Source organism: Periophthalmus magnuspinnatus, chromosome 1, assembly GCF_009829125.3.
Source record: "Periophthalmus magnuspinnatus isolate fPerMag1 chromosome 1, fPerMag1.2.pri, whole genome shotgun sequence".
Taxonomy (NCBI): domain Eukaryota; kingdom Metazoa; phylum Chordata; class Actinopteri; order Gobiiformes; family Gobiidae; genus Periophthalmus; species Periophthalmus magnuspinnatus.
Window position 1 is genome coordinate 21,693,577 of NC_047126.1, and position 17,761 is coordinate 21,711,337.

The following is a 17,761-nucleotide window of genomic DNA, read 5'->3' on the forward strand; positions in this document are numbered from 1 at the left end:
AACAAAACAGCTGAATCAAGCCCATTGTTGGTCTAAAAGTGCCGTGCTCGCCCAGAATGTGTCCGTGTGAGCACTCTAGGGAATAAAGATGAATATTCAAATACATTTAGGCCTATACTTACCGTGACTTCTCCTCTGCAGAGACTACTGGAGATGTGCTGCACTGGTTTTCCTGGGGTAATTTCTGACCCCAAAAGCAACTATATCACAGCACAACTCTGTCATTTCTTCATCAAATGGGCTGAAAATTGGGCCAGTTGTTCATTTTGTATGACTTTTAACAATAATGGGAATTTGGGAAAAAATAAAATAAAAAAGGGGAGGATTGTAAAAAAAAAAAAGATTATATGCAAAAAAGTTTTGGTGAAGTTCCTCTGGGGTCAGTTTGACCCCATTTGGATTTTCTAATAAAATATTCTTATAATTTTGGGCTCTGTTCTGTTGCCTCACTTTAGACACTGATTTATTATTATTAATTAATTAATTTATTTATTTATCTATTTTTATTTTTGTGGCCAATAGGCCTTGCAAAAAAAAAGTGCATTTTGACCCTAAAAATGTCCTGTAACTACTAACTTTTTTTTTTTTTTTTTAATATAAAAAAACATTTATTTATTTATTTATTTTTATTTTTATTTATTTATTTATTTTTTCAAAAACAGCACTCACACTAATTTTAGAAAAGTTATATCTGGTATCAGTGAAGTCAGGCTAAACATAGAGCCCAAAACTATAAGAATATGTTATTTTATGGGTGAGTTATAGGAGACGATGCAGGGTCAAATTGACCCCAGAGGAAAGTAACTTTTTGCTCTCAGTCAAAAAAACCTCAAAACTCTTTTTTTTTAAATTAAAGTTTGCACAGTGTTTGTTTAGTGCCGTGATGGAAATTTACAGGCCTGGTTACAGGGCATTCTGAGGATCAAAAATGCAAGCCAAAATCCACAAAAATACAATTAAATTGGGTATCAATGTATTAGTCTGAAGTTAGGCTAAAAATAGAACCCAAAATGATAAGAATAAGTAATTTTATGCCTGACTTATAAGAGAAACAAATCGAGGTCAAAATGACCCCAGAGGAACTTGAACGTAACTCTACTGAGAGGAACACACAAGGGTTAAAGGTGCACTATGTAACTTCTGTGGAATGTTTCACAGTATGATTTCAAGTAACAAAAACACCTGTAATTTCATTAATTAATAATTCTTTTTCTTTTGCGATGGATCAGACCTGACTGAGAGATTTCACAGTTATCACCTTTAAAGAACACAAAAAAAATAATCAATCTAACAGTCCAATAAAACAATAGGCTCCTACTATGCCAAAACGTGTAGCTTTCTGAGGAAAATATTACTGTAACATGTAACTTGGATGCTTGCTTTTTTTTTCTTTTCCTAATGTTTTCCTTCAAGAATAAAAATCATAGATAAAAGAAAAATCAAGATAACCTATGCTTGCTCACTTACCTGTTAATTTTGCTGTGACTGTGCATTCCAGTGTTGCTAACCTAAACTACAATGCTACAAAATGCTAAAGCTAATCATCGCTAATGATAACCAGATGCTGACGTCACTTATCGTGTTATTAACCTCTGCAGACAATATGAGGAACGATATTCAGTGTAAAAACTATTTTCAGTGTAAGACCTATTTTAGGTCTAATGTGTTCATAGTTTTATTTTCATTTTTCTTTTTCTCCAGTTTTCCAGTTTTAGAATTGGCTGTAAAGTGTTTATTTATTTAATTTTAGACTTATTTTTTATTTAGATCTCAATTTCTAACAAATAATAGGGCTGCACAATTGCAATTTAGTATTGCAATTAGATTTAGCATTAACATTTGACAGAAGACTATGAACTGAAAAACTAAGTACCCCATACACTTCAAAGCATGCTTGTAGAAGTCTAAACCAGCAGTAAAACAAGATTTTCTATTTAAAAAGACATCTAAATGCAATTTGATAATTGCACCAACCCAAATTGCTCTACTGTGGTAGCCCTACAATAGAAACAACAAAACAGCTCGACAACATACAGGGGTTTTTAATGATCAGATCATTCTTTACATTTTACTTTATCATATAGCTTTACATTCAATAAATCCTTCTGTAGAATAATACCAGATAATTACCATTCTTAAAATCAGGTCAATATTTTTGTCCACTCATAGAAATTACTATTAACTCGCCATAACTTCCTATAATTCTACTTAAGTATAGTGCACATGGAAAGGAATGGCTTTGGGAGTCAGCAGATTGAGATGGACAATTTAAGACATTATAACCATGTTTTCTTCAACTTTACTTACAAAATCACATATATCTTGCTATACCTAGTTAATAAATACAGTTTGAATATATTATACCTATTTAATGTGCGCTAAAATGAAAAGCTGTGCTGTAATCAGTAAAAAATCAACATAGATAACATCAGGAATAAGCCTATATATAGAAGATTGCTTACGGAATTATGATTACAGTGTTTTTAATGTCCCTGATTATGTCCAAAATGTATTTATATAACAGTAAACAGTGACAATATTATTTAGCGTATAGTACATGAATTTTGCATGTGTTGTTGGGCATTTTGGTGTTGATAATAACATATATGATGCAAGCTAAACAGGGTAATGTGCTTGTTACATACATATAGGTAGCCAGTCTCTCATTTCTTATGGGTGCAATGGGTTTCCATCACAATAAAAACACAATAGCACAGAAAGTTTAACACCAACCTCATGACATAGCAACCAATTACAACAAACATCCTCCTGCGTCACTCACTTTAAGCATTCCAACAAGTTACCTGTGAATTGTACATTTATAAAGAATATATCCCATTCAAAACATAATTAAAAAAAAAAAAAAAAACAATTATGAGACAATATATTCTTGGGAGTGGACAAGCACACAGAATGTAGAGTATAATACAGCAATGTGCGGACGGTCCGGGGGACAAAGGCTCTAGAAGTTCAGCGTCTGTGACATCATCTTCCACCAGTCCATCAGCTCCTCCCGCTCCTCCTCCTTCCTCTCCATCATGGACTCCAGCTCAAAGTCCACCTGAGGCACATGCACAGTTCATTATAAATTCTGAAATGCTTCCCTATGATATGTCATGACAAAGTATTGTAAGTTATTGTCAAGTAAGTTTATCCAAGGGTGCATTCACATTTGATGTTTGTATTTTTATATACACTACTTTTTAAGTTTTAAGTGTACATGTGTAATAGATTGACCAGCAAAAAGGCCAAAATAAATAAATAAACACAAATAAAACTGCATAAAACATATTTATAAAAGGCTAAAAAATAATAACATACAAAAGGTGTCTATATATAATACTAAAGGAAAGCTATTTTTAATACATCAACAGCATACTAAAACCTTCATTTGTTCATCCTGACAAATGACAAGCAATTTGTTTCATTTAAAAAAATATCCAATACATTATTTGGAAATATATCCTGTCCTCATTTGGGTCACTTTGTAATTAACTGTGTATTCAGACAATACATATGCTTATGTTTTGAATACACAGACCTCTGTTCAGTAACTTTATCATAATTCCAAAACATCTTAAACAATTCCCACTCTTATTTAATTAAATGCCTTGTGTAACTGGTCTTACCCGTGTGGCCGGACTGTGCGGAACTGCTACCTTCTTGATGACAGTCAGGTATCCAGGAGCCGAAGCTGCCACCTTATAGTTTCCTGGAGCCAGCAGACGCCAGTAGTCTCCATCTTTGGCTAAAAACATACACATATTATTTTAATCTATAAACCAACAAAAGCCCAGATGAGTAATCCCCACCCATTGTTATATTATTGTTTTTATATTAATGTGAATATGATCACAGTAGTATGAAGCTTATGTTTATTATTATGTGTTATTTTTATTTTAGTTCATTTAGGAAGAAAAAACAACATATAACCACATGGTATTTTGACATGAGATATATCCAAAATAGCATTAACAAAATTTTAACCTGATGTTTGTGTGTTTTTTTTTAAGTTTTCACTTTACATTTATTACATTTTTCATTACATTAAAAAGGGGGCTGAGAAAATATAATACTGCATTTACCAGTATGACCACCAGATGGAAGCATTGCAGCATATTCAGCTATTCATCTAACATGTTTACACTAATGATAGTGGGGGTTACTTTACTCTCAGTAGTATACCTGTGGTTATGTCATGGTTGATGCCTTCTACAGAAATGGTGGCATTGGACACTGGGTTGCCCTGGAGATCACGTACAAAGCCCTTGACACCACGATGAACCTGGAAGACATTAATGATGTTTACATTTTCTCAATCATCTCTCAACTAAGGGGCTTAAATATGATAAGTGACACAGGACGACCTTGTCTGTTGCCTACCTGCTCGATGTAATTCACCAGGGAGTTGCGGTTCTGGTCCCAGTAGGTCTTGAGAGTGTCCTCACTGGGGAACTTGTCACAGCTTAGCTCCAGAGTGATCTCAAAACAGTTACTGCTGAGGTAGTTGAAGTCCTGCATCCCTGCAAAAAGGACATTAGACACGTACAATTATTAGGAAGGAATTGAGTTTACATAGGGAGACCTTTTGCTCAACATAGAAAAATTGTATATTTTGGGCACAATATTTATTTGTTGTGTGTCGTGTTGGGAAGAATACAAAAAATGTATTTAGTTACAGAATACAGAATACCCCATCAAAATGTATGATAAATGTGTGTAAAAAATATGACATATAATTACAAACAGCTTTGTTTTTGTTGCACTGTTTGTTATGCATTCATTGCCTAATTAGAAATTAGGAAATGTGTATTTAATGTGTGTTCACCTGCCCAAGGACTGCAGATGGAAAGTAGCAGTAGCTAAATCTGGTACAAATCATCTCTTCTGTAAGATTAATGAATTTGTACATGGTCCATGACAAGTAAAGAATAAAGAAAGAAAGAGACGAAAAACCACACATGCATGCACTGCAAGAGCTGTGTTTTCTATTTTTCTCACTAATTGTGTGCAGTTCAAAGCCAAAATTGCACAATGAAGTACCATCATGTATTCCTTTTAATTTAGGAAATTAACTGTATTCTGAATACTACCAAATGAAAGAGTAACTGTACCAGAATACAGGTACTCGAAATTAGTATTCAGAATATGCATTTTCAGTACATATATTTAGTTATTTCTCAACACTGGTATGTACCTTTTATTTGCACTATTGAAGAAGTTTTTTCTTATTTTCTTCATACTATGTTAATATTAGAGTGGAGGGTCAAATAAAACATGTCTCGTCATAGATACTAACAAACCACCAGTGTTTCATTATGTTATTTATATATTTCAGCTCATATCTTATTTACAATATGGATTATCCAGAAAACCGTTTACTAGAATAATTATGCTTTAGGATTTTTGTGTTAGTGTTATAAAACAGTTATCTATATTATCACAATATTTCCCTTACAAATATATCACACTTAAAATTTGTTATCCTTCTTACCCCCTGGCACGCTGTACCATGCCCCTCCATTGGTGATGCCCTCCTTGAAGCTTGAGTCATCATCATTTTTGCGGCAGGTGGGGCGGTTTGGGTCAGACATGACAGGGTTAAACATGGAGTAAGAACGTGCCAGAGACTTGAACATGACGTCATCAGGACTGGCACTGTACTCATGGGCAGAGCCTGGGAAGGAATATAGTACACAATGTTGTTTACACAGGTACGAGTTGTTTACTCATTGCACTTAGTGGATTATGTGGAAATGAGTTCTAATGGCTCCATTTCTGTTAGAACCAATTTTCACATCTAAGTGCAATGAGTTTGCAGTATTTTTCAATGACAAGGTTCAGGGCATTAAAAATGCCATCAATTCCACAGCGCAAATAACAACCGTGCAGCCACCAAGACTCGTAGAGCTGACTGTGTCCTAGAGGTGTGATCCTAAAGATCTGAGTTCATCTACATCCTGCCTTGACGCGTTACCCACTATATTTCTAAAGTCTGTGCTCAACAGTGTGCTGTCACCACTTGCTGGCATAGTTAATGTTAATGTGTCACTTCAATCTGGAACATGCCCAGGCGTTTTGAAAACTGCAGTTATTGCCATAAAACTGAACAATTACAGACCCATCTTAAATATGCCATTTTTTCAAGTCCTTGAAGAAGTTGTTTACCAACAGGTTATTAACTTTCTCCAAATGAACAACTCCTTTAATCACATATGTCAAACTCAAGGCCCGGGGGCCAAATGTGGCCCTCCACATCATGTCATGTGGCCCTTGACAGGGTAAATTGAAAGGTATGATGGTCTTAAAATGTAATTTTATCAGGAGATCAGCAGTTACACAGCCACATTTTTACATCTAGGCTAATGCATATGCAATATTTGTAACTTGAACAAGTAATAAACACAGAAACAGTAAATTAACAAATTAAAAAGTAGTTAGATTTATTTTACATTTGAAGGCAGCTATTTTGCTAATGTGGCCCCCGGTGAAAATATGATTGACACCCCTGCCTTTAATGTTTCCCCTCAGGTTTTAGACATCACCATAGCACTCAGAGTCAAGGTGACAAATGCTATCTGCCTGAACACTGATGCAGGAAATGTCTCAGTCTTGATAGATATAAGTACTGCTTTTGTTTAATCACTACATGAGGTTTTAGATCAGTTAATACACAGCAATAATGTGTCCTACCACAACTATGCAGATGACACTCAGATCTATGTCTCACTGGCAGCAGGTGAATATGGACCAGTGGATTCACTCTGCCACTGCATCCAACAGATCAGTGTGTGGATGCAAAACAACATTCTCCAGTTAAACTCAGACAACACTGAAGTCATAGTCTTTGGCGCACAAAAACAGGGGCAATGATGGACTCAGACTTAAACTTTAACAGCCACATCATATCAATAACATGAAACCTGCCTTACCTAATAAAAAATATTATTGACTATTGACTATTTATTTCCTTGGATTTCAGCATTTAAAAATGTCTATAAGAGGTAATGTTTTTGCCACCTGTTGCCATATTGGTTCTAGCTCCTAATTTAAACCAATGTAAATGCCAAAGCAAACATGGATTAACTGCCCATACCTTGTTAAATTAGTTCTTAGATAATTTTGAGCTTTCTGTTCTCAGATTAATAACTGTCTTCTCCTTTTAAAGTCTGTGAAAAGCCATAAAAAACATTTGATAGACCCAGTATAGCCCCAATACCCGTGGGATATCTGCGCTGACTACTCTATGTGACGTTAGTTGGCAAAAAAAACACTTGTAGTTAGATCAGGCGAAGAACTCTCATAGATTAAGATTAACAGTTTGTAATTTTAGAATCTATGTAGTATAGTAAATACACTACATAAATTATATTTATATCATTTTATGTATAATACATACATGTCTAACAAAGTGTTTACTTACCAGTGCGTGTCTCGTCATAAGGGTAGTTGGCCACCACATCTCCTCCATGCAGGTTTGCAGACAGGACAAACGGGATGTCCATGATCCAATGAATGACAGCTTTGGTCTCTGGGGCCAGCTGCAAGGACAACATAAAACTGTTTTACATCAACCTGCCGAGGGACTGAAGATGGACATTAGCCACGTTGACTATAATCTTTACATATTTACATTTTTAAATAGTGGAAAGTACAATGTTTTCCCTTAATTACAATCAGGCAGTCACTGTTAATTGGCCTTAATCAAGGCTTCAATACTGGCTATACCCTTTTATTATAGGCTTCAAAACAGTGGATATTTGATTAATAATTACATTTATAAACAGTGCCTGTTATATTCCATAAGTTACACCAGCTGGTCACATTTGCTTGATTGATGTAAATAGCATGGACCTAATTCTCAATACATATTTATTATGGGCATGTCCCAAAAACACAAAACACAAAACAAAAAACATATTACTAATCAATACAAACATTGTTATAGAAATGTAATAGTTATTTGATCAGATATCAATACTCATTTTCATTTACTGCCATTTGGTGAAATTAAATAAAGTATTAATATTCTAAGCAAATTTTGCTATTGATATTATACAAATATTATTATTTTATGGAAACAGTACAGAAGACAAGTTCAGTGTACTAGTATATCAATATATGGGTATTTTCATTAAAAAATAACATTTTGGTTTTTTTTTAAATTGTGGCATCAAAACTGGCATTGACCATTTTTGTATTTTATTATCAAACTTGAGTTTTAATTCATACAACAGAACAATCTTACAGTACTGGCAACATATATCATATCACATTACAATATTCTATAAAACAATATTAGAAATCATTATGTTTCGGTTTAATTTAGATGTGTGTTTGTACCTTGCTGTTTTCATCCACGGCCTTCTTCATGTTCTGCAGCAGGTGGTTGTTGGCCCCGCCCTCCCTCTCGTTGATGTATATGATGCGGTCCAGGTCAGGGAAGTTGCGGTTAAGATCCACCCCTTGTGCGTTACTGCGGCCCACGAACCAGTCCTTGATCTCTCCAGGCTAAACACATAAGCAAGAATAAGCAACAAGATGAAGTAAATATGGAGGGCAAGGATAGTTTTTATATGGGTGAACAATTAATATTGAAAGAAAAATTTCAAATGTTGAATTTTTGGGGACAGGGACAAACAATTCACTATTCACCTTATGGGTTGGTGATCTCTCTACAACAAAACAATCATGCTAACTAAACCACTATTTTTTGACGCTGATGTTTCCTTTTTGGTTAGCTCTGTTCACCTGAATGGTTGGCAGATGCATTCAAGAAAAATAAAATAAAGGTGCAGTAACTTCTGGAGCATCCACCACCGGCTTGTCTCCATGGAAAAGTTATTGCTTTGGCTGGAATATTCTACATAAGGGCAGTAAACTCATCTACGCCAGCAGGCCAAGTTACAGGTCAGATCTGCGGAGAGGTGACCTCTCACACTCACAGTAAGAATACATGTTTTTAAGGTGTTATTGAACACTAATATATATATATATATATATATATATATATATATATATATATATATATTAGTGTTCAATAACACCTTAAAAACATGTATTCTTACTGTGAGTGTGAGAGGTCACCTCTCCGCAGATCTGACCTGTAACTTGGCCTGCTGGCGTAGATGAGTTTACTGCCCTTATGTAGAATATTCCAGCCAAAGCAATAACTTTTCCATGGAGACAAGCCGGTGGTGGATGCTCCAGAAGTTACTGCACCTTTATTTTATTTTTCTTGAATGCATCTGCCAACCATTCAGGTGAACAGAGCTAACCAAAAAGGAAACATCAGCGTCCACAAAAATAGTGGTTTAGTTAGCATGATTGTTTTGTTGTAGAGAGATCACCAACCCATAAGGTGAATAGTGAATTGTTTGTCCCTGTCCCCAAAAATTCAACATTTGAAATTTTTCTTTCAATATTAATTGTTCACCCATATAAAAACTATCCTTGCCCCTCCATATTACTTCATCTTGTTGCTTATTCTTGCTTATGTGTTTAGCCTGGAGAGATCAAGGACTGGTTCGTGGGCCGCAGTAACGCACAAGGGGTGGATCTTAACCGCAAACTTCCCTGACCTGGACCGCATCATATACATCAACGAGAGGGAGGGCGGGGCCAACAACCACCTGCTGCAGAACATGAAGAAGGCCGTGGATGAAAACAGCAAGGTACAAACACACATCTAAATTAAACCGAAACATAATGATTTCTAATATTGTTTTATAGAATATTGTAATGTGATATGATATATGTTGCCAGTACTGTAAGATTGTTCTGTTGTATGAATTAAAACTCAAGTTTGATAATAAAATACAAAATGGTCAATGCCAGTTTTGATGCCACAATTTAAAAAAAAACCAAAATGTTATTTTTTAATGAAAATACCCATATATTGATATACTAGTACACTGAACTTGTCTTCTGTACTGTTTTCCATAAAATAATAATATTTGTATAATATCAATAGCAAAATTTGCTTAGAATATTAATACTTTATTTAATTTCACCAAATGGCAGTAAATGAAAATGAGTATTGATATCTGATCAAATAACTATTACATTTCTATAACAATGTTTGTATGATTAGTAATATGTTTTTTGTTTTGTGTTTTGTGTTTTTGGGACATGCCATAATAAATATGTATTGAGAATTAGGTCCATGCTATTTACATCAATCAAGCAAATGTGACCAGCTGGTGTAACTTATGGAATATAACAGGCACTGTTTATAAATGTAATTATTAATCAAATATCCACTGTTTTGAAGCCTATAATAAAAGGGTATAGCCAGTATTGAAGCCTTGATTAAGGCCAATTAAACAGTGACTGCCTGATTGTAATTAAGGGAAAACATTGTACTTTCCACTATTTAAAAATGTAAATATGTAAAGATTATAGTCAACGTGGCTAATGTCCATCTTCAGTCCCTCGGCAGGTTGATGTAAAACAGTTTTATGTTGTCCTTGCAGCTGGCCCCAGAGACCAAGCTGTCATTCATTGGATCATGGACATCCCGTTTGTCCTGTCTGCAAACCTGCATGGAGGAGATGTGGTGGCCAACTACCCTTATGACGAGACACGCACTGGTAAGTAAACACTTTGTTAGACATGTATGTATTATACATAAAATGATATAAAATATAATTTATGTAGTGTATTTACTATACTACATAGATTCTAAAATTACAAACTGTTAATCTTAATCTATGAGAGTTCTTCGCCTGATCTAACTACAAGTGTTTTTTTTGCCAACTAACGTCACATAGAGTAGTCAGCGCAGATATCCCACGGGTATTGGGCTATACTGGGTCTATCAAATGTTTTTTATGGCCTTTTCACAGACTTTAAAAGGAGAAGACAGTTATTAATCTGAGAACAGAAAGCTCAAAATTATCTAAGAACTAATTTAACAAGGTATGGGCAGTTAATCCATGTTTGCTTTGGCATTTACATTGGTTTAAATTAGGAGCTAGAACCAATATGGCAACAGGTGGCAAAAACATTACCTCTTATAGACATTTTTAATGCTGAAATCCAAGGAAATAAATAGTCAATAGTCAATAATATTTTTTATTAGGTAAGGCAGGTTCATGTTATTGAATGATGTGGCTGTTAAAGTTTAAGTCTGAGTCCATCATTGCCCCTGTTTTTGTGCGCCAAAGGACTATGACTTCAGTGTTGTCTGAGTTTAACTGGAGAATGTTGTTTTGCATCCACACACTGATCTGTTGGATGCAGTGGCAGAGTGAATCCACTGGTCCATATTCACCTGCTGCCAGTGAGACATAGATCTGAGTGTCATCTGCATAGTTGTGGTAGGACACATTATTGCTGTGTATTAACTGATCTAAAACCTCATGTAGTGATTAAACAAAAGCAGTACTTATATCTATCAAGACTGAGACATTTCCTGCATCAGTGTTCAGGCAGATAGCATTTGTCACCTTGACTCTGAGTGCTATGGTGATGTCTAAAACCTGAGGGGAAACATTAAAGGCAGGGGTGTCAATCATATTTTCACCGGGGGCCACATTAGCAAAATAGCTGCCTTCAAATGTAAAATAAATCTAACTACTTTTTAATTTGTTAATTTACTGTTTCTGTGTTTATTACTTTGTTCAAGTTACAAATATTGCATATGCATTAGCCTAGATGTAAAAATGTGGCTGTGTAACTGCTGATCTCCTGATAAAATTACATTTTAAGACCATCATACCTTTCAATTTACCCTGTCAAGGGCCACATGACATGATGTGGAGGGCCACATTTGGCCCCGGGCCTTGAGTTTGACATATGTGATTAAAGGAGTTGTTCATTTGGAGAAAGTTAATTAACCTGTTGGTAAACAACTTCTTCAAGGACTTGAAAAAATGGCATATTTAAGATGGGTCTGTAATTGTTCAGTTTTATGGCAATAACTGCAGTTTTCAAAACGCCTGGGCATGTTCCAGATTGAAGTGACACATTAACATTAACTATGCCAGCAAGTGGTGACAGCACACTGTTGAGCACAGACTTTAGAAATATAGTGGGTAACGCGTCAAGGCAGGATGTAGATGAACTCAGATCTTTAGGATCACACCTCTAGGACACAGTCAGCTCTACGAGTCTTGGTGGCTGCACGGTTGTTATTTGCGCTGTGGAAATTGATGGCATTTTAATGCCCTGAACCTTGTCATTGAAAAATACTGCAAACTCATTGCACTTAGATGTGAAAATTGGTTCTAACAGAAATGGAGCCATTAGAACTCATTTCCACATAATCCACTAAGTGCAATGAGTAAACAACTCGTACCTGGTAAACAACATTGTGTACTATATTCCTTCCCAGGCTCTGCCCATGAGTACAGTGCCAGTCCTGATGACGTCATGTTCAAGTCTCTGGCACGTTCTTACTCCATGTTTAACCCTGTCATGTCTGACCCAAACCGCCCCACCTGCCGCAAAAATGATGATGACTCAAGCTCAAGGAGGGCATCACCAATGGAGGGGCATGGTACAGCGTGCCAGGGGGTAAGAAGGATAACAAATTTTAAGTGTGATATATTTGTAAGGGAAATATTGTGATAATATAGATAACTGTTTTATAACACTAACACAAAAATCCTAAAGCATAATTATTCTAGTAAACGGTTTTCTGGATAATCCATATTGTAAATAAGATATGAGCTGAAATATATAAATAACATAATGAAACACTGGTGGTTTGTTAGTATCTATGACGAGACATGTTTTATTTGACCCTCCACTCTAATATTAACATAGTATGAAGAAAATAAGAAAAAACTTCTTCAATAGTGCAAATAAAAGGTACATACCAGTGTTGAGAAATAACTAAATATATGTACTGAAAATGCATATTCTGAATACTAATTTCGAGTACCTGTATTCTGGTACAGTTACTCTTTCATTTGTAGTATTCAGAATACAGTAATTTCCTAAATTAAAAGGAATACATGATGTACTTCATTGTGCAATTTTGGCTTTGAACTGCACACAATTAGTGAGAAAAATAGAAAACACAGCTCTTGCAGTGCATGCATGTGTGGTTTTTCGTCTCTTTCTTTCTTTATTCTTTACTTGTCATGGACCATGTACAAATTCATTAATCTTACAGAAGAGATGATTTGTACCAGATTTAGCTACTGCTACTTTCCATCTGCAGTCCTTGGGCAGGTGAACACACATTAAATACACATTTCCTAATTTCTAATTAGGCAATGAATGCATAACAAACAGTGCAACAAAAACAAAGCTGTTTGTAATTATATGTCATATTTTTTACACACATTTATCATACATTTTGATGGGGTATTCTGTATTCTGTAACTAAATACATTTTTTGTATTCTTCCCAACACGACACACAACAAATAAATATTGTGCCCAAAATATACAATTTTTCTATGTTGAGCAAAGGTCTCCCTATGTAAACTCAATTCCTTCCTAATAATTGTACGTGTCTAATGTCCTTTTTGCAGGGATGCAGGACTTCAACTACCTCAGCAGTAACTGTTTTGAGATCACTCTGGAGCTAAGCTGTGACAAGTTCCCCAGTGAGGACACTCTCAAGACCTACTGGGACCAGAACCGCAACTCCCCTGGTGAATTACATCGAGCAGGTAGGCAACAGACAAGGTCGTCCTGTGTCACTTATCATATTTAAGCCCCTTAGTTGAGAGATGATTGAGAAAATGTAAACATCATTAATGTCTTCCAGGTCATCGTGGTGTCAAGGGCTTTGTACGTGATCTCCAGGGCAACCCAGTGTCCAATGCCACCATTTCTGTAGAAGGCATCAACCATGACATAACCACAGGTATACTACTGAGAGTAAAGTAACCCCCACTATCATTAGTGTAAACATGTTAGATGAATAGCTGAATATGCTGCAATGCTTCCATCTGGTGGTCATACTGGTAAATGCAGTATTATATTTTCTCAGCCCCCTTTTTAATGTAATGAAAAATGTAATAAATGTAAAGTGAAAACTTAAAAAAAACACACAAACATCAGGTTAAATTTTGTTAATGCTATTTTGGATATATCTCATGTCAAAATACCATGTGGTTATATGTTGTTTTTTCTTCCTAAATGAACTAAAATAAAATAACACATAATAATAAACATAAGCTTCATACTACTGTGATCATATTCACATTAATATAAAAACAATAATATAACAATGGGTGGGGATTACTCATCTGGGCTTTTGTTGGTTTATAGATTAAATAATATGTGTATGTTTTTAGCCAAAGATGGAGACTACTGGCGTCTGCTGGCTCCAGGAAACTATAAGGTGGCAGCTTCGGCTCCTGGATACCTGACTGTCATCAAGAAGGTAGCAGTTCCGCACAGTCCGGCCACACGGGTAAGACCAGTTACACAAGGCATTTAATTAAATAGAGTGGGAATTGTTTAAGATGTTTTGGAATTATGATAAAGTTACTGAACAGAGGTCTGTGTATTCAAAACATAAGCATATGTATTGTCTGAATACACAGTTAATTACAAAGTGACCCAAATGAGGACAGGATATATTCCAATAATGTATTGGATATTTTTTTAAATGAAACAAATTGCTTGTCATTTGTCAGGATGAACAAATGAAGGTTTTTAGTATGCTGTTGATGTATTAAAATAGCTTTCCTTTAGTATTATATATAGACACCTTTTGTATGTATTATTTTTTAGCCTTTTATAAATATGTTTTATGCAGTTTTATTTGTGTTTATTTATTTATTTTGGCCTTTTTGCTGGTCAATCTATTACACATGTACACTTAAAACTTAAAAGTAGTGTATATAAAAATACAAACATCAAATGTGAATGCACCCTTGGATAAACTTACTTGACAATAACTTACAATACTTTGTCATGACATATCATAGGGAAGCATTTCAGAATTTATAATGAACTGTGCATGTGCCTCAGGTGGACTTTGAGCTGGAGTCCATGATGGAGAGGAAGGAGGAGGAGCGGGAGGAGCTGATGGACTGGTGGAAGATGATGTCACAGACGCTGAACTTCTAGAGCCTTTGTCCCCCGGACCGTCCGCACATTGCTGTATTATACTCTACATTCTGTGTGCTTGTCCACTCCCAAGAATATATTGTCTCATAATTTTTTTTTTTTTTTTTTTTTAATTATGTTTGAATGGGATATATTCTTTATAAATGTACAATTCACAGGTAACTTGTTGGAATGCTTAAAGTGAGTGACGCAGGAGGATGTTTGTTGTAATTGGTTGCTATGTCATGAGGTTGGTGTTAAACTTTCTGTGCTATTGTGTTTTTATTGTGATGGAAACCCATTGCACCCATAAGAAATGAGAGACTGGCTACCTATATGTATGTAACAAGCACATTACCCTGTTTAGCTTGCATCATATATGTTATTATCAACACCAAAATGCCCAACAACACATGCAAAATTCATGTACTATACGCTAAATAATATTGTCACTGTTTACTGTTATAAATACATTTTGGACATAATCAGGGACATTAAAAACACTGTAATCATAATTCCGTAAGCAATCTTCTATATATAGCTTATCCTGATGTTATCTATGTTGATTTTTTTTACTGATTACAGCACAGCTTTTCATTTTAGCGCACATTAAATAGGTATAATATATTCAAACTGTATTTATTAACTAGGTATAGCAAGATATATGTGATTTTGTAAGTAAAGTTGAAGAAAACATGGTTATAATGTCTTAATTGTCCATCTCAATCTGCTGACTCCCAAAGCCATTCCTTTCCATGTGCACTATACTTAAGTAGAATTATAGGAAGTTATGGCGAGTTAATAGTAATTTCTATGAGTGGACAAAAATATTGACCTGATTTTAAGAATGGTAATTATCTGGTATTATTCTACAGAAGGATTTATTGAATGTAAAGCTATATGATAAAGTAAAATGTAAAGAATGATCTGATCATTAAAAACCCCTGTATGTTGTCGAGCTGTTTTGTTGTTTCTATTGTAGGGCTACCACAGTAGAGCAATTTGGGTTGGTGCAATTATCAAATTGCATTTAGATGTCTTTTTAAATAGAAAATCTTGTTTTTACTGCTGGTTTAGACTTCTACAAGCATGCTTTGAAGTGTATGGGGTACTTAGTTTTTCAGTTCATAGTCTTCTGTCAAATGTTAATGCTAAATCTAATTGCAATACTAAATTGCAATTGTGCAGCCCTATTATTTGTTAGAAATTGAGATCTAAATAAAAATAAGTCTAAAATTAAATAAATAAACACTTTACAGCCAATTCTAAAACTGGAAAACTGGAGAAAAAGAAAAATGAAAATAAAAACTATGAAACACATTAGACCTAAATAGGTCTTACACTGAAAATAGTTTTTACACTGAATATCGTTCCTCATATTGTCTGCAGAGGTTAATAACACGATAAGTGACGTCAGCATCTGGTTATCATTAGCGATGATTAGCTTTAGCATTTTGTAGCATTGTAGTTTAGGTTAGCAACACTGGAATGCACAGTCACAGCAAAATTAACAGGTAAGTGAGCAAGCATAGGTTATCTTGATTTTTCTTTTATCTATGATTTTTATTCTTGAAGGAAAACATTAGGAAAAGAAAAAAAAAGCAAGCATCCAAGTTACATGTTACAGTAATATTTTCCTCAGAAAGCTACACGTTTTGGCATAGTAGGAGCCTATTGTTTATTGGACTGTTAGATTGGTTATTTTTTTTGTGTTCTTTAAAGGTGATAACTGTGAAATCTCTCAGTCAGGTCTGATCCATCGCAAAAGAAAAAGAATTATTAATTAATGAAATTACAGGTGTTTTTGTTACTTGAAATCATACTGTGAAACATTCCACAGAAGTTACATAGTGCACCTTTAACCCTTGTGTGTTCCCTCTCAGTAGAGTTACGTTCAAGTTCCTCTGGGGTCATTTTGACCTCGATTTGTTTCTCTTATAAGTCAGGCATAAAATTACTTATTCTTATCATTTTGGGTTCTATTTTTAGCCTAACTTCAGACTAATACATTTGATACCCAATTTAATTGTATTTTTGTGGATTTTGGCTTGCATTTTTGATCCTCAGAATGCCCTGTAACCAGGCCTGTAAATTTCCATCACGGCACTAAACAAACACTGTGCAAACTTTAATTTAAAAAAAAGAGTTTTGAGGTTTTTTTGACTGAGAGCAAAAAGTTACTTTCCTCTGGGGTCAATTTGACCCTGCATCGTCTCCTATAACTCACCCATAAAATAACATATTCTTATAGTTTTGGGCTCTATGTTTAGCCTGACTTCACTGATACCAGATATACTTTTCTAAAATTAGTGTGAGTGCTGTTTTTGAAAAATAAATAAATAAATAAAAATAAAAATAAATAAATAAATAAATGTTTTTTTATATTAAAAAAAAAAAAAAAAAGTTAGTAGTTACAGGACATTTTTAGGGTCAAAATGCACTTTTTTTTTGCAAGGCCTATTGGCCACAAAAATAAAATAGATAAATAAATAAAATTAATTAATTAATAATAATAAATCAGTGTCTAAAGTGAGGCAACAGAACAGAGCCCAAAATTATAAGAATATTTTATTAGAAAATCCAAATGGGGTCAAACTGACCCCAGAGGAACTTCACCAAAACTTTTTTGCATATATCTTTTTTTTTTTTTACAATCCTCCCCTTTTTTATTTTATTTTTTCCCAAATTCCCATTATTGTTAAAAGTCATACAAATGAACAACTGGCCCAATTTTCAGCCCATTT

The 17,761-nt window shown here is 34.6% G+C and overlaps 1 protein-coding gene across 1 annotated transcript in view; it reads right to left on the reverse strand.

Annotated features, from left to right (window-relative positions):
• Positions 1–2,026: 2,026 nt before the first annotated feature.
• cpe (carboxypeptidase E) overlaps positions 2,027–17,761 on the reverse strand; it is a 41,455-nt gene continuing 25,720 nt past the window's right edge. The window contains exons 6-9 of the mRNA XM_033991679.2: positions 4,384–4,523; positions 4,186–4,285; positions 3,630–3,748; positions 2,027–3,061 (exon numbers count right to left, since the gene is read on the reverse strand). Of these exons, the coding sequence (XP_033847570.1) occupies positions 2,963–3,061; positions 3,630–3,748; positions 4,186–4,285; positions 4,384–4,523 (458 nt within the window). The 3' untranslated portion in view covers positions 2,027–2,962. The remainder of the gene's footprint in view (positions 3,062–3,629; positions 3,749–4,185; positions 4,286–4,383; positions 4,524–17,761) is intronic.